Here is a 24,991-nt window from a genome sequence, read left to right on the forward strand (position 1 = left end):
AAATAGTGCCACAACCAGGTTTTACAAGTAACCCGCCTACACTCCCGTCTGTTGTGGGAGGGGGTAATTTGTACATGTGAACCACCATATGTACACTAGTTCTAATGTCTTGGGACAAGTCAAGCCATTAATAATTTCTTTAACTCGTTAAGTATTTATTAATTTTTTCCTAAAACTAAAAATTACCCTAACTTCACTTAAGGTATTTGGTGGCAAGTTGCATAAACAAAGCGTCAAAAGACCTAGGTAAAGTATTCAAGAAAATTGTGCTATAATTAATTTTAATATTTTACAATATAACCTTTCAGCAAACTAGGCCATTTTCTGGCAAAAATGCATATCAAAGGTTGGTCCCACAGACCGACTTGCTGGCAATGTCCTGCCACTTTATGCCTTCGTTATACATGTTCTTCAGTGCCCCGAGACGGTCCTCTTGGCCTTCCCTGTTGTCACCCGAGCCTGGGGACGGGAGTAACAGAATTATTATATGCCTTAAAAGATTCTAGACATTAAGTTATTATATTTCACGGACCTCTTTACACCCGTTGAACCCCTTATGAGTAACGCACTTAAGAAATCTACCAAACACCCGGTATGTTATGACAATTTGAGCTATAATAATCCATTAATAAAGTCAAACAAGCCATACAGACCCTCCAGTGAGACCAGTTGGTGCAGACAGTGTACCCGGGTGACCACCTCCAGGCCCTCGCCCCGCCCTCATAGTCGCTTCTCCACCTGAACTGGATCACACCTAAAAATTACGTCGTGTTAGAAAAATTCTTGGTCGTTAAGTAAATTAGTCCAGCAGGATGACCATATTAAATGTTTAATGCACATTTCACTTATTTGTAACCATGTTAAACACTAACAAGTAAACTTACTGACTGAAGTGTTCCTTATCTTGGCGTTATTTATTAGCTGCAACTCTCTGCCAAGACTAGCAGTAAGAATTGGCTTTATCCCATTAGTCAAGCCATCCCAGCTGTAGGTATTAGTATTTGGTGTACACTGGCAGCAGGTTCTCAAACATGTCTCACTGAATATGACCGCATATTCTGTATTTACTATCTTCTGATTTAGGGCTTCTATCCCTCTTTCTTAGCATCAGGGCTTAGCTGAAAGAGGAGTTCTCCAAAATTCATTTTCGTAATTTCAAGGTGAAGAGTTTTGGAGAACTCTTCTTTCAGCTAAGCCCTGATGCCAAGAAAATAGAGGAATAGAATCCCTAAATCAGAAGATCGTAAATACAGAATATTAGTATTTACGCACAGTTCTTACTAGCCGTTGTTTCATGCATCTGAAACGGTTTAAAATTTAATCGAAATTTACTCAAAGGGGAACAACAAGAGCCATGTTGAGGCTTCAAACCTGCATCTTTGGTATTTTAAGCACATTACTCTTGATCTATGAGATTTAGAGACTAACCAAATCAAAACCAGAATATTTTACTTACCAGGTATTCCACAGGATGGAGTGTCGAGTTCCCTGTGGCCTTTAAGGCCGGGAGACAAGCTGGGGGCGAGGGGCGAATGGGAGCTGGGGCACTTCAGGTGCAGGAAGGTGTTGGAAGGACAAGAGTGCCGCTTGGACGTAATATAGAACTAGACTAGTTTGTAACTTTAGTCTTATGAGAACTGTAGAGACTTTCCCTGAAGGAGGACTTCTGGGAAGGGAGAGGCGAGACGAATACTGGTGCAGACAACTGGTTTTACTCAGGAGACGACGACCACCACCACCACCAGGGAGCCGTCTGGGGCATTATAGTCCTGAGACTACACTCCCACACCAGTATTAAGCAGAAGCATTCTGGATTCTGAAAAGTAATACCAATTTAAGACTAGTGCATTTACACTTAACCTCCTGCAAGAATATGGTTAATAAGGCAAGCCAAGGTAAAAATTGTATTGACAATTTCTATCTTTGTAACAATTACACAACAAAGTTAAATTAGTTTTGTCAAGTTACTACTATCCAGGATACTCAAACCATTGGTTAATCCTCTAAGCTAAGGTTATAGATAATCTAAATGTTTGTAGAATACTTTAGAATCAGGCAGTTTTTTTTGAGGGGGGGGGGTAGCCAAGAAAACACTAGAAGACCGATTAATGCTACTCCTTTATAGCAAGTGACTGCTAAGTAATTTACTTAAGCTGTTAAAGTAAAAAAGTAATCAACTTTCTGCATTTAACAATAAGTGTCAAGATTGGCCTAAGTAACGAATACAGTAAACGTGTATGGCTGTATTGTATATTAGTAAACTACAACTTCTTTAACTGCTAAAGCAATCCACTGTTGGGAAGTGTCCAAGAGAAACATCTGAATTTTACTTACGGGTCGTTTGTCCGGCTTGTGACCGCCTTGTGTAGACCTCCGAGGCGCTGACAACTGTAACACTACGAACCTGTAGTTAACTATCGTTTAGGGCCAATGGTTAGGACCAAGTATTCCCGTAACTTCTTACATTAAAACTATTTACATTCTACACTGAAGTCATGAATTATATAATCAACTGAAATGCTACTATAAGGCAATTTTTACAATATATACACGACAGGAAGTTACATAATTAGCGTCTATGGTTATAAAAAACTAAATACCATGGATAGACATCCTGAAGATTAACAGAACCTAGTTCATGGCTTAGAAATTTACTTTACCCATTGCTAGAATTACATCTCTAGGTTGCTGAATTAAAGTAGTCGTTAACAACTTGATATAGCTTGGAATTTATATATTTTTACAAGGGAGCAGGGGGAAGGGGGGGGGGGAGAGAGACAACAAGGGAGCAGGGGGAAGGGGGGGGGGGAGAGAGACAACATGGGAGCAGGGGGGGGGGGAACACGCAACAAGGGAGCAGGGAGGGGGGGGGAACACGCAACAAGGGAGCAGGGAGGGGGGGGGGAACACGCAACAAGGGAGCAGGGAGGGGGGGGGGAACACGCAACAAGGGAGCAGGGAGGGGGGGGGGAACACGCAACAAGGGAGCAGGGAGGGGGGGGGGAACACGCAACAAGGGAGCAGGGAGGGGGGGGGGGAACACGCAACAAGGGAGCAGGGAGGGGGGGGGGGAACACGCAACAAGGGAGCAGGGAGGGGGGGGGGGGAACACGCAACAAGGGAGCAGGGAGGGGGGGGGGGGAACACGCAACAAGGGAGCAGGGAGGGGGGGGGGAACACGCAACAAGGGAGCAGGGAGGGGGGGGGGGGAACACGCAACAAGGGAGCAGGGAGGGGGGGGGGGAACACGCAACAAGGGAGCAGGGAGGGGGGGGGGAACACGCAACAAGGGAGCAGGGAGGGGGGGGGGGGGAACACGCAACAAGGGAGCAGGGAGGGGGGGGGGAACACGCAACAAGGGAGCAGGGAGGGGGGGGGGAACACGCAACAAGGGAGCAGGGAGGGGGGGGGGGAACACGCAACAAGGGAGCAGGGAGGGGGGGGGGGAACACGCAACAAGGGAGCAGGGAGGGGGGGGGGAACACGCAACAAGGGAGCAGGGAGGGGGGGGGGAACACGCAACAAGGGAGCAGGGAGGGGGGGGGGAACACGCAACAAGGGAGCAGGGAGGGGGGGGGGAACACGCAACAAGGGAGCAGGGAGGGGGGGGGGAACACGCAACAAGGGAGCAGGGAGGGGGGGGGGAACACGCAACAAGGGAGCAGGGAGGGGGGGGGGAACACGCAACAAGGGAGCAGGGAGGGGGGGGGGAACACGCAACAAGGGAGCAGGGAGGGGGGGGGGAACACGCAACAAGGGAGCAGGGAGGGGGGGGGGACACGCAACAAGGGAGCAGGGAGGGGGGGGGGACACGCAACAAGGGAGCAGGGAGGGGGGGGGACACGCAACAAGGGAGCAGGGAGGGGGGGGGGGGAACACGCAACAAGGGAGCAGGGAGGGGGGGGGGAACACGCAACAAGGGAGCAGGGAGGGGGGGGGGAACACGCAACAAGGGAGCAGAGAGGGGGGGGGGGAACACGCAACAAGGGAGCAAGGAGGGGGGGGGGGAACACGCAACAAGGGAGCAGGGGGGGAACACGCAACAAGGGAGCAAGGAGGGGGGGGGGAACACGCAACAAGGGAGCAAGGAGGGGGGGGGGAACACGCAACAAGGGAGCAGGGAGGGGGGGGAACACGCAACAAGGGAGCAGGGGGGGGGGAACACGCAACAAGGGGGCAGGGGGGGGGGGAACACGCAACAAGGGGGCAGGGGGGGGGGAACACGCAACAAGGGGGCAGGGGGGGGGAACACGCAACAAGGGGGCAGGGGGGGGAACACGCAACAAGGGGGCAGGGGGGGGGGGAACACGCAACAAGGGGGCAGGGGGGGGGGGAACACGCAACAAGGGGGCAGGGGGGGGGGGAACACGCAACAAGGGGGCAGGGGGGGGGAACACGCAACAAGGGGGCAGGGGGGGGGGGGAACACGCAACAAGGGGGCAGGGGGGGGGGGAACACGCAACAAGGGGGCAGGGGGGGGGAACACGCAACAAGGGGGGAGGGGGGGGAACACGCAACAAGGGGGGAGGGGGGGGGACCAGTCACATACAGCTCACCTTCAAGAGACGAAGCTGGAACTGTATACCAAAAGTGAGGTAAAACCACACTGAAGTGAGTTTTGTCTCGTCGTCTCTGTTATAACCAGCAGCCAACCAAACCCGGCCGCTGATTGGTTGGCAGTCACCCTAAACCTCACCCCATTGGTTAACATTTTGCGCGTCTGAAGTGTCAATTAACAATGGCCAACAACCACTCCTTCACTTCCCCAAACACGAACGAGTCTCTAATGAACCAATAATCATCCCCAGCTTGAATGTTTGAAGTTGTTGACTTCAAAATCTATTTCAGTTTAGTTTAGTTAATTTATTATGCACCCCATACCCATCTTGGGAGCGGTAGTGGAAAGAGTTACAGAGGCACATAATGGGCTCAAGGACTCAACCCCACAATTCATTTAGCTAAGCAAGTTACAATCTTGATGAGCTAGTTACAAAATTCAGTACAAGTCTTCACATATTTCACAAACCAAATACAACACTCTATTGTAAATGTTGCAACAGAACAACAGGTACAACAGAGCAACATTTGCAATAAAATCGGCAGTGAAGTAGTAATCAGTTCCCTCCTTACGAGCATATGATTTAGCTAAATTTGGAGCACTGTGCTCAGTCCCACAAGGTCGAGTTACTGGCTGATGCAACCCCACAAACAGCTTCTTGAGATTCTTGAGGTTATCTTGAGATGATTTCGGGGCTTTAGTGTCCCCGCGGCCCGGTCCTCGACCAGGCCCTCCACCCCCAGGAAGCAGCCTGTGACAGCTGACTAACTCCCAGGTACCTATTTTACTGCTAGGTAACAGGGGCATTTAGGGTGAAAGAAACTTTGCCCATCTGTTTCTGCCTCGTGCGGGAATCGAACCCGCGCCACAGAATTACGAGTCCTGCGCGCTATCCACCAGGCTACGAGGCCCCTGGTAAAGCTGACTAACTCCTGGGTACCTACTAACTGCAAGATGAGTAGAAGCATTAAGTGAAAGGAAATGTGCCAAACCATTTCTGTCCTGCCCGCCCAAAACCATTGTGCGTCGAGAACGAACCCGACTGTGCTGGCACAGAGTACGTGTGTGTGTGGGGGGGGGGGGGGGTAAAGAGTACATACAGGGTATTGATGGAAGCACAGGGAGCACGTGGTGGTACAGAGTACAAGTGCTGGTAGTATTGAACCCAATGCCCTTTCTGTGAGTGCTATGGTCCCTATTCCCATCCCGTGGGGGGTTGGGGATCCCATACCCATCTTGTGAACGGTATTTGTCCCCATACCCAGCCTGTGGGCGGTAGTGTAGTGTACCCTACTCTATACGTTTTCTATAATACATAATGTACGATGCATTTTCTGTAATTTGGATAGATCATCTTTTATTGTATATATTATAATTTGGCGCCAATTGAAATATTTAAATAATAATTCATAGAATAATTACTATAATTTACTGAGAACTATCAAGATTTCTCAAAACTTAACTACGACAATGGGTCGGGTACTATGGGACATACTGTGGTAAGTGAGGAAAGGTTGGTGCCTGGTGATAGCTAATAACTGTAAATCTACCACAGGGAAACTGTGAACATTATCATCATAGGAACTATGAGCATTATGTGACATAAGTACTATGGTATCCCGATGATAGGTTGTAAATAGCTCACAAAGGGCCGGGCGAGTGTTTTACCACTGCGCCAAGGGGACTGTGACATCCCCTACTATGTTTAGCAGAAATATTCATAAATGCAATATATTGCAGACAACTTGTATTACCAACGAGACGGCCTGGTCGAGGACCGGGCCGCGGGGACGCTAAGCCCGGAAACCATCTCAAGGTAACCAAATAGATGTGATTTGGCAACATTTCTGTGAGCAAGGCCATTATATACTAATTTTCGTATTATATTTCATGGTTGTCATTTTTGTTTCAACAGTTATGAAATAACGATATACATAGTAGCCTAATGTCTGACCTTTTAGTAACAAATAAGAAAATCAGGATAGAATGTGTTAAACCAGCCGCCACCTTCCGCGTTTGTGAATAAAACATGTTCCCACACTAGGCTGTGTGAGCCGCCGGCTCCAAACACGCAGTCATCAATTTTAACATATTGTGTATCCAAGATCCGTATTTTCTAATAGATTAGCTATATATATATATATTAGAATATGGTGGATAGGCCTAAATTAGGTTAGTTGTTTAGGTTCTGTTGGCAATTGTTTGTATTTGTAGTAAACTTACAGATGTGTGCTTCGAACATTGGAAAAAAGAGCAAAGAAATTTAAGTGATTCGTGTCTGAACTTTCATTAACTGACGGCTGGATTAACGATCGAGTATTTGGCTTTTATTTAGGATGGGCTGGAGCAAAAACGACTCATTTCACACGATTCGACTATAGACGCGTCCTCTGCTCGAATTGCATCGCACTAAATACTTCATGTACTTTCCTCGATCAGTGAGGGAGGGATCACGATACACCCGCCAGGGGGAGGGGGGGGGGAGGTGGAGGGATCACCGACACGCCCAGTGAGGGATGGGTGGGGGGGGGGGGGTACACATTTCCAGTACATCGTATTACTTGTAGAGATACACAACAATTATTTCACCTGTCTGTCGCCTCCACACTGTTGTATAGTACTGTCTCAATTTCACACTGGACTTACACTTCAATTGTAGTATAGGTGATCAGTAGGCTCTGGATCTGTATAGGTCGATCGAAGGCGGAGAACCGGAATCAGAGAGCTGAAACTCGACCTTCACATGCACACTTGGTCATAATACCAGAGGATAAATTAAAGATAGGCTTAAGAGACGCAAACATTTATTACAATTTATTACAATAACATGACAAACGGCAGTGGCGGCCACCTCGCACAAGCATGAGGGAAAACTAACACTAGAGGCTGGCTGGGAGGTGTGGTTCATGGTTCGCCTCTGGTAATGGTGTGACTCGTGGCTTACATCTGACCCTGGTTGGCTCCTGCTTCACCTCTGGTCCACTTGAGGTGTGGCTCATGACTAGGCTTCGAGCCAGGTGTGGCTTACATCATTAAATATGATCTAGGTGTGAGTCGAGGCCTGCTTCTCCCCAGGTGTAACAATTGGTTATGACTGTTCTTTATGGCCCTTGTTATCTTGTCCATATCCATATCTTGAGTCCATATCTTGTTTGAAAAGTTTTTGTTTTAAGCTCTCTTTATGTACTTGGGCATAGCTCTGTGCTGTGTTTGTTACATGGTTTAATTCTGGTCTGTATTATATGTAAAGTGGATATGACAGCCTCATCTTGGCAATGTTTGTGCACAGCCACACTCATCCAAGTCCACATGTGCACTTATTCACACCCATACTGGTCTATTCAGTACACTTGGACACGCCTACATCGCCGAACAAAGTATTAAGGTTTTCAGGCTAGGCTGGTACAAGAAGTAGAGAGATTCACAAACGAGCCCACAAAAGTAGTTTCTAGCAAGGAAGAGCAAAATTTAATGGGTTACAAAAGGAATTCTTTCAGCGGGACATGCCAAGGGACGAGAGAATAAAGGCAGTAGAGGAACATGGAGAGAGAAGAAAACTGGGGAACCAGTCTTTTCAACCTAATAATTCTAGAGAGGTGCAACACCCGACCTTCTACTCCATAGCAACCCCACCCACCCCATCCAATGCCCCACGAACCCTCCCCACCCATCCTATCAAATGCCCCCCCCCCCCCCTGCACCATTAACCCTCTCGCCCTAAACCACCGATTATTCCCTGCCTCCCCAACCCTTGACCTCCTTCCCTAAGTAAGCCTAGGCAAGATGCAAGATTCCCATCCCCACAACTCTTGAAACCCCCCTGGTAACCATGGGACAACAGACCCAAACAAATAGGCCACCCACAGAACTATTTACACTAGTAGAGAGATGATACGATAATGGACAGAAGAAAGCGATCTTCAAAACAATGTATTCAAACATAGATGGGATTGCAAATAAACTAGGTGAACTTGAGAAAAGGCCACAAGAATAGAACCCAGATGTACTAAAACTTAACAGAAATTAAATTGTCAGGCATCATAATAAATGCAATGTTTCTGCAGAACTACTATATAGTAAGGAAAGAGAGAAGGAAGAATGATGATGGCCCTGTTGATAAGGAAGGACTAGACTTTGGAAGAGATGAATATCCCAGATTGTAAAGGGTTCAGTGACTACATAACAGGCACTGACAATGGGAAGACCAATGATAATAGTAATATATAACTCTGTACTAGTAACTGGGGCCCAATGGCTGAGTGGACAAGGCTCAGGGTTCGTAGTCCTAAGGGTCCGGGGCTCAATCTCCGGCGGAGGCGGAAATAAACGGGCAGAGTTTCTTTCACCCTGATGCCCCCTGTTCACCTAGCAGTAAATAGGTACCTGGAGTTAGACAGCTGCTATGGGCTACTTCCTGGAGATGTGCGTGTGTGAAAATTAGGATTAAGGACTTGCCAGAAACGCTATGCGTATTAGTGGCTGTACAAAAATGTAAGAACTCTTGTGTATATATATATAAATAAAATATAAAATATATATGTGTGTGTGTGTGTATAATATATATAAAATGCTTCATTAAATGACAAGATCCAGACAGGAGAATGATAGAAATAACATGGCAACCATTAATATAATAGAGAAGCAGCAGCAGCTTCGGTTACCTGCAGGAAGGAATTGAAACTACTGTATTGATCATGGAAGACTTCAACCACGGAAAAAAAGACTGGGAGAACGGAGAATCATGTGGACGTACAGATACATGAAGAGCTAGACTATTGGACACTGCAATGAGGAACTTCCCGAGTCCACATGTCATAGACCCACAAGAATGCGAGGCAATGATTAACCAGCTAGGCTTGACCAGATGTTCACTCTGATGTTCACTCTGAAGGAGTCGGCCATAAGGGAAGTCAAACTAACCCCATGGGAATGAGCGGCACAGTGTACTGACATTTGAGTGTGTTGTGGAAGTAGGATTAACCTATCTAAGAAAGACCAGAGAGAAAGCGCTGCCATACTGAAGGGGAAATTATGATGATAAATTTTGTAATAGGTATACCATAGCAAACAGAACTGAGAAAAGACTATACACTATGTGAAGGAATACATCACCCAGAAGCGTCAGGGGGCAGCAGACAAGTTTATCCAGACTCAAGAGGAGAACAGTTAAAAGCAAAAGAGATATCTTTCGTTCAATTGGGCACATAAGGAAGCAAGGCAATTAAGTACAAGGGCATTAAGAAATAACATAACACCAGAGAGCAGAGGGAGATACAAGAGAGCCAAGAATGGGTACCTCGATGTGAGACAGCATGAACAAGACAAAGCAAGAAAAGCCAAGACTCAACCAAAACTGCTCCACAGCCTCATCAGAACAAAAAACAGTGAAACTACAGATGATGAAATTGAGAAACTGGAAGGATTGGTACACACCAAGACAAGGTGTGTGATTGGTACACACCAAGACAAGGTGTGTGATTGGTACACACCAAGACAAGGTGTGTGATTGGTACACACCAAGACAAGGTGTGTGATTGGTACACACCAAGACAAGGTGTGTGAAGAACTCAACAATAGATTCCAGGAAGTCTTCAGAAAAAAACAAGGAAAAGTTCCCGAACTGAGAGGTGGTGGTAAGCCAAGCAACCTTTGTAGAATTTGAAATTAAGGGAATTAAGTCAAGAGGCATCAGCTGGAGCGGACATGACAAAGTCTGTTAGACCTGGCAGTGTGGCATGCATAGTGCTTTTGCACCATCTTTTAATACCCATGGCGAGATTCTATATTGTATAAAAGGTTATTGGAAACAGGAAACTTACCACAAGGTTGGAAGACGTGTAACGTAGTCCCAAAATACAAAAGGAGTGAAAGCCAGGAGGCACTGAACTACAGGCCAGTGTTCCTAATTTGTATACCATGCAAGATGATAGGATCGTGAGAAAAAAGCTTGTAGCACATCTGGAGAGAAGAGACTTTGTAATACACCACCAACACAGGTTCTGGGATGGTAAATCGTCTCACAGCTTTAACAGAATTTCATTACCTCGCAACAAAAATTAGGCAAGAAGGGTAGATAGACTGCATTTTCTTGTACTGTCAGAAAGCCTTTTAATCAGTACCCACATAACAGGCTGCTGTACAAGTTGGAGAAGAGGGCAATAGTAATAGATAAGGTGCTCTGGTAGATGAATTTAAGCAACAGAAAAGCAACTTGCTGTGAAGGGGAGACCTGAGAATGGTGAGATGTCAGTAGCAGAGTCCCATTGGGTTATGTACTTGGACCTATCTTATTTCTGATGTAAATGATCTTTCAAAGGATATAGACAGATTCCTCTCAGAACTTACCAACTATGCTTAAATCATGAGAATTAAGACAGGAAAAGACAGCAAGAGACAATATGACCTGGACAAACTGAAGGAATGGTCCAACGAATGGCTACTAGCATTTACCTCCAAATAAGTGTAATGGAAGTAGGTTCAGGGAGCACAAGGCTTGACACAAGGTACCAATTCGGAGATGAAATCCTTCAAGAATCAGGTAGAAAAGTCTGAGGGGTTGATATCACACTGAACCTGGCCCCCTGAAACCCATATAAAAATATCATTAGCAGTATATGCTTTGATGCCTAACTCAAGAACTGCCTTTAGAAACTTGTGTAAGGAATTATTCAGACCATTATTATTATTATTAACATCTTTATTGCACACCTCACATGTCAAACTAATACTGGAGTATGCAGCTCCAGTGTGGAGTTCATACTTAGTCAACCACAAGACAAAGTTTGAGAAAGTTCAGAGGTATGCCACCAGACTAATCCCAGAGCCGAGAGGTATGAGTTGTAAAGAAAGGCTACTGGAATTAAACCTAATGTCACTGGAAGACAGAAGAGTTAGGGAAAACATGATTACCACCTACCCGTACCCGGTGTCCCCGGTGGTTGAGTGGACAGAACACTGGACGCGTGATCCTGTGGTCCCGGGTTCGATCCTAGACGCCGGTAAGAAACAATGAGCAGAGTTTCTTTCACCCTGATACCCCTGTTACCTATCAGTAAATAGGTACCTGTGAGTTAGTCAGCTGTCATGGGCTGCTATCTGGAGGTGGAGGCCTGGTCGAGGACCGGGCCGCGGGGACACTAAAGCCCCGAAATCATCAAGATAACCTACAGAATTCTCAGAGGAATTGACGGTAAATAAAGACAAAGGGTGGAACATGAACAAGGGAACATAGGTGGAAACTTAATACCGAGCATAAACACAGGGACATAAGTGGAAACCTATTACCCAAATGAGGCACAGAGGCACTAGAAAGATTTTTTCAGTGCCATAGTTAAATGGAATGCACTAGGAAGTGATGTGGTGGAGGCAAACTCCACATGCGATTTCAAATATAGATACGATAAAGCCCAATAGGCCCAGGAACCTGTACACAGTTGATTGACTGTTGAGCGGCAGAGCCAGAGAGCCGAAGCTCGACCATCTCAAGCACAAGTAAGCGAGTACACATCCTTAAATTTCCACGTCCAAATTGGTCAATACTTAAAACTGGGCCACTTGAACACTTGGCCTCGCCTACAGTGATGTACACCCTTGTTGGTCCAGATCTACAATGGACCATACCTACACTAGTCTACACCCACAATTGTTAATCCACATCCACAATGAACCACACGGGCCTACTTTCAGTAATCCAAAAACTCCCACAGTAAGTCCATACCACACTGGCAGCATTCACAGACACGCGCACATCTGACCACACATGTACGGATTAGGCCACCATAAGCTTCTCTCCGTACAGGGAGTGCAGAGTATATATAGAAGAGTCGAACAATTCTTGGGTCATGAGTCGCTACCATTGACTGAATATGGCATATCTGCCTCGCTAGGCCGGGTCGTGTTGAACCAATTAGGATCACAACAGCCAAGTGGAGATATAATACTCTGGAAACTGGCTTGAGCATTATTAAAAATATACTGACCATCCTCAAATAAATTCGTTCTAGGAATTACTGAACTACCATCCAGGTAAGTTAAGCCTTCTCTACCATCGTCAATGGCCACACATGGCCGGCTAATACCATCATCTCTATACTTGGTCACACTGCACATACATAGGTGAGTATGTATACTTTGTCATATCTACGCTGACTTCCAACCATATTGGTCAAATCTCAACATGTCAACTGAAATATACAATGGGAACTTAACCATACTTGCACTTAACACACTATCACTTAACCACACTTGCCAATGGCCACACCTGCTCCTGGCCACACCTCATGTCATTGCTCATTATAAATATGATATGACAAATTAGCTAGCTAAAGATAATATAAACATCTCTGCCACATGTTGAACATCACGGCCTGTGCTTCGCCCCTGTACTTGTAACAGTCGTCTCCCATCAGTCCTCGTAAAGGTCGTCTTGCTTCATAGTCCTTGTGCATCACAATCTTTGTAACGGTCGTCTCCCATTAGTCTTCGTGTTACGTTACACCATCCTTCCTGATAGAGTGACCAGTGCCCTGTGACAGTGTTTTCTGATATCTGTAACTGGTAACGGGGCCGCCTCACATCACTGTGTCCTCTCGTTACCCTCAGTCATAACACTATCACAGTTTTTGGACAAATAAGACCTACGGACATAGAGTAACGCAGCGAATGGCTGTGTATAACGGAGGTCGCGTCACTGGAACACACCAGCCGGTGTATAAGGTAGCCGCCTCCCACGATTTGGTCAAGAAGTTGGCACCCACAGTAACAGATACCTTAATTGGCCCCCACAGTCATGTGGACGCCGGAGTTGGCACCTAAAGTCTTGTGGGCATCAAAGTTGCTCCACACAATCTCGTGGATTCCTCGATTGGCATTCACAGCCTACTAGGTTCCGAAATTGACACATGACGTCACATGTAACGCGGTTCAAGGCTGGAGAGTAGAGGAACGGAAGATAATAAAAGCTGCCAGGAGTAGCGTGTGGAGGTTGGTAACAGCGTCGACATGTTGGGCGAAGGCTATGCTGGCGGCGAAGGAGTGGGCGGCAGCGGTGACATTGAGACGGATGAGAGCGGCGTCGGCGTCCCTCTCACTGGCGGCCACCACCACCCAGCTGCCAGCGTCACTGGGCCGGACACCGACGATGGTCACCACTGTGTACACGCACCCGGGGATCTCCCCCGCCTGTGGGCACAAAATAACACATTAGTACTCTTAAAATTTTGTTTTGTACATCAATCCCTCCCAACTTCCCTCCTACCATCTCCATTCCACCCCCCCAGAAAGGGGGGTTCACTCTGCTGTTAAGCAGTGTTACGTTAGCTGAAGGCCTCAGAAAGATTTATTGTCACTAACACGTTATTGTTGACAATTGTAGTGTAAATGAGGTCAATACACGACACAACATTACCTATGTCACACCCCCCCCCCATGCACTTGTAATTATCGAACCAAACGTGGCAGCTGAGAAATGCTGAGTAACAAGTGAATAAACAACAACACTCGGCAACTTAGCCACATACACCATTATGATGGAGACAAGTGAACTATATTACAGCAAGTGTAGGAGTCTGACCGTGAGGTTGTGTGCCCGGAACCTGTCTGTGGTGGCGCCCGCGTCGAGGGGCGGCTGGCGGCCCGGCGGGAGCCAGGTGACGGAGGAGGGCGGCGGACGACTGCACACGACAGCCGCCAACGCTGTCGTCCGTCCGCCCATAGACAGCACCGTCGTATTCACCGCCTCCACCACCACCACCCCGCCTGTAATATCCACCAACACAACCTCCTTAATCTTGCTTTTGTTATACAATTAACACACACGCACATATACAGTATATATATATTATATGAATGATGTGATGCAGGCGATGAGTCACAATAACGTGGCTGAAGTATGTTGACCAGACCACACACTAGAAGTTGAAGGGACGACGACGTTTCCGTCCGTCCTGGACCATTCTCAAGTCGATTCAACGACTTGAGAATGGTCCAGGACGGACCGAAACGTCGTCGTCCCTTCAACTTCTAGTGTGTGGTCTGGTCAAGAATGCTGGGAAGACGGGGTGTTAACAGTTAAGAAGTGTAGTTACAGGGAGATGAGCGCAGCTCTCATCCTGTAACTAGACTTAGGTAATTACACACACAGAGATAAAGGAAGACATTAGTAGTGGTGCTGACCTGCGTGGGGGAGGAGGGTGGTGTTGTGGGCGAAGCAGTGTGAGGGGAGGCCGTCAGCCGCCGTGGTCTTCCTCAGCAGTTGTGGGGTGTGTGGGGACGACCCCGACCCCGGGCCCTCACCTGGCGGATACCAGCTGTTAATGAGTGGGGCAGCTGCGGCACCTCCAGCTGCAATACTCGCACCATGGCTATCATTAGTCTACATTCCCTCAGTGCATGGTGATGAGTGTGTTGGCACTCGTGAGTGCATGATGTATTGACACTCGCTGAGTGCATGGCGAGTGTAATTGAACTTACTGAGTGCATGGTGAGTGTACTCTGAGTACACGATGACTGGTGAGCATTCTGGCACTCATCGCATGAATAGTTACAGGCACTGAATGACATGAACAAATAGTAGTGGCACTAAGAACATGAACCAAAAGAGAGTAGTGGCACTCACCGAGGACATTGATAAAGACCGAGTGAGAGGAGAAGTGACCGAAGGTGTGGGAGGTGGAGCACTTGTACCAGCCTCGGTCACCACTGCCCGCCCTCGTCACGTTCAGCCACTCCCCGGACGACGCCACCTCCGTCGACCCGCCCTCCGTCTCTGTCAAGAGGTCATGGGGAGGTCACGCACCAGTACAGTAATCATTGTAGGTCTAGGTGGTCACTACAGGTCATGGGGGGGGTAACTACAGGTCATAAGGGTCACGTATCATTATCATGTCACTACAGGGGGGGGGCGAGTACATCATCATGGGATCAATATAGGTGTATGGGGGGGGAGGGGTCACGCATCATTATAAGGTCACTACATGTCAAGGAGCCTTTGTAGGTCAAGGTGGGTCACTCAGGTCTTGGACAAGGGGTCATTACAGGTATTGCAGGTCAACATAGGTATTAGGCAGTCACTACAGGTCACGGGGTCATTACAGTTTTAGAGAGTCACTGTAGGTCAAGGGGATCATAACAGGGTGAACCATACAGCATGTATAGCCTTATACACTACGGGTGAAATACAGCCAAACATCACATCTTGTATCATACAGCTCCAGTTCAGCGTGTAATACATCATCACACTACCTCTCCATTAACCTCGGACAGAGGTCATATTTTGTACATAGATTATTCAGATATTACACTACATATTTATCAAAGACTGCGAGTCAAGAGTGTGAAGACTGACCTTTGACCCAGGTGGGACTGGAGGGGGGGTTGGCGTCGACGTGACAGAGGAGGGAGACGGTGGTTCCTTCTCTCACAGGAGACCCCCACGCTGGCCACCGTCGCAACCGGAAGTCTGGAGAATCTGAACACACCAGCAAGGTCACACAGGGTCAGAGGGTCAGAGGTCACACAGGGTCAGAGGTCACACAGGATCACAAGGTCACACAATCAATGAGAGAGAAATAACTACACTTATCATTATATATGTGCATGAGTAAAAATACATATTAAACTCAAAATATATCTAATATTATTTGGATAAAGTCATAGTAGGCAGGAAAATAGATCTGTCTTCATCTATTCCTTCATCTATTCCATCTTCCTTCCTTCACCCTTAGCTTACTCTAGGGAAGGTAAGGGTAGGGCTTCATACCAAATAATACTGACGACAATACCAATTACAAGGTTTATCACTTATCATTACAGATCCATTCCTTATATCTTAATTCATACCAAACTCCCAACCTTCTATCCCACAAGACACTTTTTATAACCTACAGTCCCGCTCCTGTGCCAGGTACACGGGCTCACCATAGCCCGTGCTACTTAGGAACTTTTTGTTCCCAGTAGGTGAATATAAAACCTGCCGTAACAACAGAAGCACCATTACCACATTCCACCATTCATATAAGCCATCCACTGCACCTTCCGCAATTATTATGGCCCTCCCACCACTACCATAGACCATGATTAGCCTTCCAGAGCCAGAAAATGATATCCATTACGACCACGTGTACAGGTCACCCTTACCTTCCTTGGAGTAAGCTAAGGGTGACCCTACCTTCCCTAGAGTAAGCTAAGGGTGACCCTACCTTCCCTAGAGTAAGGTAAGGGTGACCCTACCTTCCCTAGAGTAAGCTAAGGGTGACCCTACCTCCCTTAGAGGACGCTAAGACAATAGAGATACAGGTTGTGGCCGCCATCCTCCTCGCCCTCGTCTCACACAACAATTTACGTCGCTTTTATAAATTCAACATTTTGGGTTTAATATCTGTTGCTCTAACGCAGGTGCACAGAATTTATCGAGACGCTTAATTTTGTACAACGTTAGGATTGAGAGAGAGAGAGAGAGAGAGAGAGAGAGAGAGAGAGAGAGAGAGAGAGAGAGAGAGAGAGAGAGAGAGAGAGAGAGAGAGAGAGAGAGAGAGAGAGAGAGAGAGGGAGAGAGAGGGAGAGAGAGGGAGAGAAAGAGAGAGAGAGAGAGAGAGAGAAAGAGAGAAAGAGAAAGAAAGAGAGAAAGAGAGAGAGAGAGAGAGGGGGGGGGGGAGAGAGAGAGAGAGGGGGGGGGGGGGGAGAAAGGTCTGAGGTTGTGCAGAGCTTGCAGGATGCTGGGAATAAAGAGTATGTAAGCTTCACCTTAAGGTATCCAGGGGTTGGCCTAAGGCTCCAAGACTCCCGGTGTATTCTACAACCCTGTGTATTGCGGTGTATACTGAAGCCTCACACCGGTGAGGCAACATAACGAGGTGTATGGTAAAGCCTCGCCTCATTCCTCATCATGTATCTTAAACATGGAAGGACATGATAACGACATAAAAGATTCAAAGGAGAATGAACAAAGAAACAAGGAAAAAGCGAGGACCAAGATAACGAGGATATGTGGAAGCAATTAAGAGAGAGAAACGAGTACCGGAAAGGTAAAACAAAAATTCTTTCATGTTAAAAAAAAAAAAAGTCGGAGCTCAATATACAGTATGAAATTCAAACAGAAAAACGAGCCATTGCAATAAACATTCAATAATGCGAAACGCATTATTTGAGGCCGATGCTCAACCCTTCAGAAATATCTAGGGTGCACAATTATTACCCAATAACACGACTCTTTTAGTGTGACATGAAGAAAAATAATAATGGACAGATATTGAACAATAGATAACAGATGTTTACAAAATAGAGGACACGAGCACTGAAATATTGGGGAGTATCTGAGGCGACAAGTGGAGTGGATGGCCGCCTCTGGCAACACGCGAGGCACCAGTGTGGCACAGACGGCTCTTGCTGCACCACCCTGTACTAGGGGGGGGGGACCAGCAGTGTGGCACAGACGGCTCTTGCTGCACCACCCTGTACTGGGGGGGGAGCAGTGTGGCACAGACGGCTCTTGCTGCACCACCCTGTACTGGGGGGGGACCAGCAGTGTGGCACAGACGGCTCTTGCTGCACCACCCTGTACTGGGGGGGGGGACCAGCAGTGTGGCACAGACGGCTCTTGCTGCACCACCCTGTACTGGGGGGGGAGGACCAGCAGTGTGGCACAGACGGCTCCTGCTGCACCACCCTGTACTGGGGGGGGGGGGGAGGACCAGCAGTGTGGCACAGACGGCTCCTGCTGCACCACCCTGTACTGGGGGGGGGGGAGGACCAGCAGTGTGGCACAGACGGCTCCTGCTGCACCACCCTGTACTGGGGGGGGGGAGGACCAGCAGTGTGGCACAGACGGCTCCTGCTGCACCACCCTGTACTGGGGGGGGAGGACCAGCAGTGTGGCACAGACGGCTCTTGCTGCACCACCCTGTACTAGGGGGGGGGGGACCAGCAGTGTGGCACAGACGGCTCTTGCTGCACCACCCTGTACTGGGGGGGGAGCAGTGTGGCACAGACGGCTCTTGCTGCACCACCCTGTACTGGGGGGGGACCAGCAGTGTGGCACAGACGGCTCTTGCTGCACCACCCTGTACTGGGGGGGGGGACCAGCAGTGTGGCACAGACGGCTCTTGCTGCACCACCCTGTACTGGGGGGGGAGGACCAGCAGTGTGGCACAGACGGCTCCTGCTGCACCACCCTGTACTGGGGGGGGGGGGGAGGACCAGCAGTGTGGCACAGACGGCTCCTGCTGCACCACCCTGTACTGGGGGGGGGGGAGGACCAGCAGTGTGGCACAGACGGCTCCTGCTGCACCACCCTGTACTGGGGGGGGGGAGGACCAGCAGTGTGGCACAGACGGCTCCTGCTGCACCACCCTGTACTGGGGGGGGGAGGACCAGCAGTGTGGCACAGACGGCTCTTGCTGCACCACCCTGTACTGGGGGGGGGGAGGACCAGCAGTGTGGCACAGACGGCTCCTGCTGCACCACCCTGTACTGGGGGGGGGGGAGGACCAGCAGTGTGGCACAGACGGCTCTTGCTGCACCACCCTGTACTGGGGGGGGGAGGACCAGCAGTGTGGCACAGACGGCTCCTGCTGCACCACCCTGTACTGGGGGGGGGGAGGACCAGCAGTGTGGCACAGACGGCTCTTGCTGCACCACCCTGTACTGGGGGGGGGAGGACCAGCAGTGTGGCACAGACGGCTCTTGCTGCACCACCCTGTACTGGGGGGGGGGGGAGGACCAGCAGTGTGGCACAGACGGCTCCTGCTGCACCACCCTGTACTGGGGGGGGGAGGACCAGCAGTGTGGCACAGACGGCTCTTGCTGCACCACCCTGTACTGGGGGGGGGAGGACCAGCAGTGTGGCACAGACGGCTCTTGCTGCACCACCCTGTATTGGGGGGGGGGAGGACCAGCAGTGTGGCACAGACGGCTCCTGCTGCACCACCCTGTACTGGGGGGGGAGGACCAGCAGTGTGGCACAGACGGCTCTTACTGCACCACCCTGTACTGGGGGGGGGGAGGACCAGCAGTGTGGCACAGACGGCTCTTGCTGCACCACCCTGTACTGGGGGGGAGGACCAGCAGTGTGGCACAGACGGCTCTTACTGCACCACCCTGTACTGGGGGGGGGAGGACCAGCAGTGTGGCACAGACGGCTCTTGCTGCACCACCCTGTACTGGGGGGGAGGACCAGCAGTGTGGCACAGACGGCTCTTGCTGCACCACCCTGTACTGGGGGGGGGGAGGACCAGCAGTGTGGCACAGACGGCTCTTGCTGCACCACCCTGTACTGGGGGGGGGGAGGACCAGCAGTGTGGCACAGACGGCTCCTGCTGCACCACCCTGTACTGGGGGGGGAGGACCAGCAGTGTGGCACAGACGGCTCTTACTGCACCACCCTGTACTGGGGGGGAGGAGGACCAGCAGTGTGGCACAGACGGCTCCTGCTGCACCACCCTGTACTGGGGGGGGGGAGGACCAGCAGTGTGGCACAGACGGCTCTTGCTGCACCACCCTGTACTGGGGGGGGGGGGAGGACCAGCAGTGTGGCACAGACGGCTCTTGCTGCACCACCCTGTACTGGGGGGGGGAGGACCAGCAGTGTGGCACAGACGGCTCTTACTGCACCACCCTGTACTGGGGGGGGAGGACCAGCAGTGTGGCACAGACGGCTCTTGCTGCACCACCCTGTACTGGGGGGGGGGAGGACCAGCAGTGTGGCACAGACGGCTCCTGCTGCACCACCCTGTACTGGGGGGGAGGACCAGCATTGTGGCACAGACGGCTCTTGCTGCACCACCCTGTACTGGGGGGGGGAGGACCAGCAGTGTGGCACAGACGGCTCCTGCTGCACCACCCTGTACTGGGGGGGGGACCAGCAGTGTGGCACAGACGGCTTTTACTGCACCACCCTGTACTGGGGGGGGGGGGAGGACCAGCAGTGTGACACAGACCACACTGTACCACATAGCGTCACAGACCTACCAGGTACAACACCACACTCCTCAAGACACTACACGCGTCATATTAATACTGAGGTTCTTCTCCCCAATAATTACCTTCCCGCTCCTTGAATGGAAGATATTTGTCACAAATAATCATGCAGGAAATAAGAGTTGCCAAAGGAAACGTCTGCTTTTTTATATTCATAAGAAAATAGCCCGATTGTAAACTTGCAAGATTATGCTTTAATATGAGCCGAGGGGGGGAATGAGAAGTGTTAAGACAGCATACACACTGAGGAAGGGGAGTGGAGAGAACCCCAACACCGCCAACTCTCGTCTAAATAACCAGAAAAACATTACCCAAACACAACTGCTGTCTGGATGTATCCTGCATACAGATTAACAAGGAACCTTCAGTCTCCAGGGCTGTGTGGACCCCCACATTACCGCGCCAAGCAGGCATGCAGACAACCCAACTACTGGTATCCCCAGCTGTACTGTGTACGCCATACCAAACATTAACACTAGTAACAACACTATCAATTAGGGCCTATCTGCACCCTATCTGCAGCGGCTCAAATGTGCAGTCCAAGTTATCACACACTTCTTCAACCCATTCAGTCAACCACAGCTTGCATCTCCACTGTGGCAGTGGAGATGTAACCTACTATCTACGCTACTAGAAGGAAATAAGCTATCTTGAGTTCTTGAGCTACCGTAAGGAAATAACAGGAAATATAATAAATAAAATAAAATAAAAGGAAATAACATTCCCGTACAAGCACACCGTGAAATGCTCCACAATGTAACTCAACCAAGCGACAAAAGCAAGCTACTCCACATCAACACAACTATCACATTACACAGCAATATGGAAATCATGTTAAACATGCTGTGGAGCTATACAAGACCCGTCGAGCCTGCAAACCCACAAAAACAGACAGAAATTGAAACCTCAATAACCAGACTAGGACTGGGACAAACCAAGCTAGCTTCACACAGCTGCACATTAAAGGCAGACAAATTAAAAATTACAGCCACTGCCAAGTTTCCATGACAGTGAATTAGTCACTCTTCCACTGCTTTAGACATGATAGAGTCAGAACAACTTCAAAGTAAAATTCATCACCATCAAAGTGCCTCACAACATGGAGTACGTGTTGGCATACCTCCCACTACACAAATCAACCAGTCCAAGCACTTGCTAGATATCTCCAGTCCCTCCAAAAGTTACGCTACATCTGAATAATATATGCTGTGGAAATTACCCTAACAACCGGCAATGTAAAAGTTTGCTATACCGTAAGAGAAGCGGCCATCCGACGCCATCAACACAACATCCATCACCGCCAAGTGATCACATCAAGTCTTAACTACAAGAGACATCACTGACGTCGACAGTGACGCACCAGTGATAAGTCAACCAACAACACTCGAGCAACCTTCGCCGGAAACGAAGGAAGCGAAGGACCTTCACGCAATTTGAACGTATAAAAATAACAAGAAAAGAGAAGGAGAATGATTCTTACAAGCGTTAATTAGAGTGTGTCCCTCGGGGCGGGCGGGCGGCACAGGCTGCTGGTGCAGGCCGCCAGCAGGGAGCCGCGTTATAACTTTAACACCACTACAAACGTTCGCTCCAAATGAAACACTCACAAGCCTTGTGTACCGCAGCTTGTAAACACCACCGCCGGCGACAACCAAGCAGTCGCAGCCATGCCAGTATTTGCATGTCCAACAATGACCAAAACTATAAAATGCTATCTGGTAATATTGTATCCTTGTGAACAATGGGTTAATATAGCAGAACAGGAACGGTTGACTGTTGTCACCTTGTTCTCTGTGTGGACTGAGCCATATGTTGAAGTATACTTGCTTCTGGTCCAAGTGATTGTTGTTATTATTCTCATGTACTTGCATCTTTACACTATTGTCTTTATTTACTAGAAGGGATACCCGGCTGTACCCGGGTCTCTCTCTCTCTCTCCGTAAAGTCCAAGAAGAATAACTGGGTGAAGGTCTGGCCTACAACCTCGGACACACACAAAGTCAATTCCATTTATAAATAAATACTTATGTATTCTCTCTTCCCCCGTTCAACTCCATTCCCCTCTTTCCCCCCCAATATATATATATATATATATATATATATATATATATATATATATATATATATATATATATATATATATATATATATATATATATATATGTCGTACCTAGTAGCCAGAATGCACTTCTCAGCCTACTATGCAAGGCCCGATTTGCCTAATAAGCCAAGTTTTCCTGAATTAATATATTTTCTCTATTTTTTTTCTTATGAAATGATAAAGCTACCCATTTCATTATGTACGAGGTCAATTTTTTTATTGGAGTTAAAATTAACGTAGATATATGACCGAACCTAACCAACCCTACCTAACCTAACCTATCTTTATAGGTTAGGTTAGGTTAGGTAGCCGAAAAAGTTAGGTTAGGTTAGGTTAGGTAGGTTAGGTAGTCGAAAAAATATTACTTCATGAAAACTTGGCTTATTAGGCAAATCGGGCCTTGCATAGTAGGCTGAGAAGTGCGTTCTGGCTACTAGGTACGACATATATATATATATATATATATACACACACAAAAAATAGACATAGACACACACATATATACATACATACTCTCCCTCCCTCCTAATAATATTTTCCCACCAAAGCTCCTGGTGCTATAATGTTCGTCGCCTTATGCCCCAGCCAACTGTCTGTGTAATACTGAATTTGTCTTGTATTGTTGGTAAGGGCGCCTAGTGCGGCGGAAAGTTATGTGGCTGGCTGCTCTACGACCCTGAGGAGCTGGCCACGACCATGCTGGTAGCTAGGGGGGGATGGGTCAGGCGACGACCTCACTCCACACACTGACGGCAGGGAGGAGGAGGGGCAAGCAACGACCACAACTACTAGACTTTAATCCTGATAAGTGTAAAGTTATGAGGAAGGGGGAAGAAGGGAGAAAACCACGAGGTCAGTACAGGCTAAAAGGGAAGAAAGTTCTTCAGTGAGAGGAGGAAAAACTTCTGGGAGTATATATTTCACTTGATGCCACACCAACACAAAGGCAAAATAGCGTCTGTTGTAAATGTGGAGCTGCCCGTCACGCTAGGCTTGACAAGTCTTTAAAAAAGTTGCCACCAGAGTATTACATAGTGTGTTATATTATATTATTTATATATGTATATATATATATATATATATATATATATATATATATATATATATTATATATATATATATATATATATATATATATATATATATATATATAAATATATATATATATATATATATATATATATATATATATATATATATATATATATATATATATATGTATTATATATATATATATATCCTAAAATCTGTATCCCCCGGTCTGAAATCCTTCGCTGGAGAAAGAATGACACTATAGAAAGCGGAGAGACAGACAGGAACGCTTATTAAGTGTGTGGACTGAACAACAACAAATGGCTCAGGGTGCCCGGGCTCGTCTCACAGGAGGCAACGACGGAAGAATACGATATACACGATGTTGAGATGAATTACCGGAGGGGGACATACACTTCTCTCCCAGACTGGGGAGGCTAGCGACGGCTGGCTGCGATTGGCTACTGCACCTAAAATCAAAACCAGAGGAAACGGCGCGACGTGATTGGCCAGCGAAGAGTGTGTGTGTGTGTGGCGGGAACGTGGCGCCGCCGACGCCTAAATCTCACTCACTACAATCTCATTAACAATAATGTGATTAGATTTTCTTACCCTCTCGCCTTGCTCTCTCCCTCGGTACCATACTCACCCTGATAACCTCCTGCTCGCAAAATTCCGTATTCACCCTGATAATCTCCTCTTTCCTCAGTATCCAACTCACCCTGATAGCAGCTCCCACCATAAAAGTACCGCACTCATCCTGATAGCCCCTCTCCTTGAGTACCGTACTCGCCCTCTCTCCCTGCTTTCTCCCTCAGTACCGTTCTGTACGGGGCAATCAGGGTATCCACTCTGTTGTCTCCCTCGCCGCAGTGGTGGTGGAGCGCCTTATCCGTCTAGGCCAGGAGCCGATTACCTCTAATCTCAGTCTGATGCAAGGAATTCATTATCTCATGTTGCCAAGGAAAGGTGGAAGGCTTCCTGGAGCACTGCCGGGAAGGGGGGTGTTGGAGGACGACCCAGGGAGATGTGGACGACCTGTGGGCTGTTGGTGGACGACCTGTGGGCTGTTGGTGGACGACCCAGAAAGGGCGTCACTTTAGACGATATAGGCATGAGCGACTTTGTATTGAAGTTGACGGACGACTCGGGTAAGTACGACCAGGTAGGAAGTTGACGGACGACTCGGGTAGGTACGACCAGGTAGGAAGTTGACGGACGACTCGGGTAGGTACGACCAGGTAGGAAGATGACGGACGACTCGGGTAGGTACGACCAGGTAGGAAGATGACAGACGACTCGGGTAGGTACGACCAGGTAGGAAGTTG

At 48.3% G+C, this 24,991-nt stretch overlaps 1 protein-coding gene and 1 long non-coding RNA gene across 8 annotated transcripts in view; both read right to left on the reverse strand.

Annotated features, from left to right (window-relative positions):
* Nucleotides 1-264: 264 nt before the first annotated feature.
* LOC138353882 (uncharacterized) lies at nt 265-4,618 on the reverse strand. Of its 3 annotated transcripts, none has more exons than XR_011223302.1 (6): nt 4,557-4,618; nt 2,335-2,404; nt 1,457-1,816; nt 885-985; nt 654-754; nt 265-459 (listed from the first exon to the last, which is right to left on the reverse strand). It is a non-coding gene; the product is annotated as an uncharacterized lncRNA (long non-coding RNA). The 3 variants fall into 3 exon arrangements; XR_011223303.1 differs by having other exon boundaries at nt 885-1,039; XR_011223304.1 differs by having other exon boundaries at nt 2,335-2,414; nt 4,557-4,600.
* A 2,727-nt stretch (nt 4,619-7,345) lies between these two features.
* The window catches only part of tei (teiresias), a 121,662-nt gene continuing 104,016 nt past the window's right edge, over nt 7,346-24,991 (reverse strand). For 4 of the 5 annotated variants that reach the window (XM_045756064.2, XM_069307628.1, XM_069307630.1 and 1 more), the window contains 5 exons: nt 15,903-16,025; nt 15,174-15,323; nt 14,732-14,899; nt 14,130-14,314; nt 7,346-13,738 (listed from right to left, as the gene is read on the reverse strand). In XM_045756064.2, the coding sequence (XP_045612020.2) occupies nt 13,481-13,738; nt 14,130-14,314; nt 14,732-14,899; nt 15,174-15,323; nt 15,903-16,025 (884 nt within the window). In that variant the 3' untranslated portion in view covers nt 7,346-13,480. The remainder of the gene's footprint in view (nt 13,739-14,129; nt 14,315-14,731; nt 14,900-15,173; nt 15,324-15,902; nt 16,026-24,991) is intronic. The other variant, XM_069307631.1, reaches the window with a different exon arrangement.

The sequence above is a fragment of the Procambarus clarkii genome, chromosome 60 (assembly GCF_040958095.1).
Source record: "Procambarus clarkii isolate CNS0578487 chromosome 60, FALCON_Pclarkii_2.0, whole genome shotgun sequence".
Lineage (NCBI taxonomy): Eukaryota > Metazoa > Arthropoda > Malacostraca > Decapoda > Cambaridae > Procambarus > Procambarus clarkii.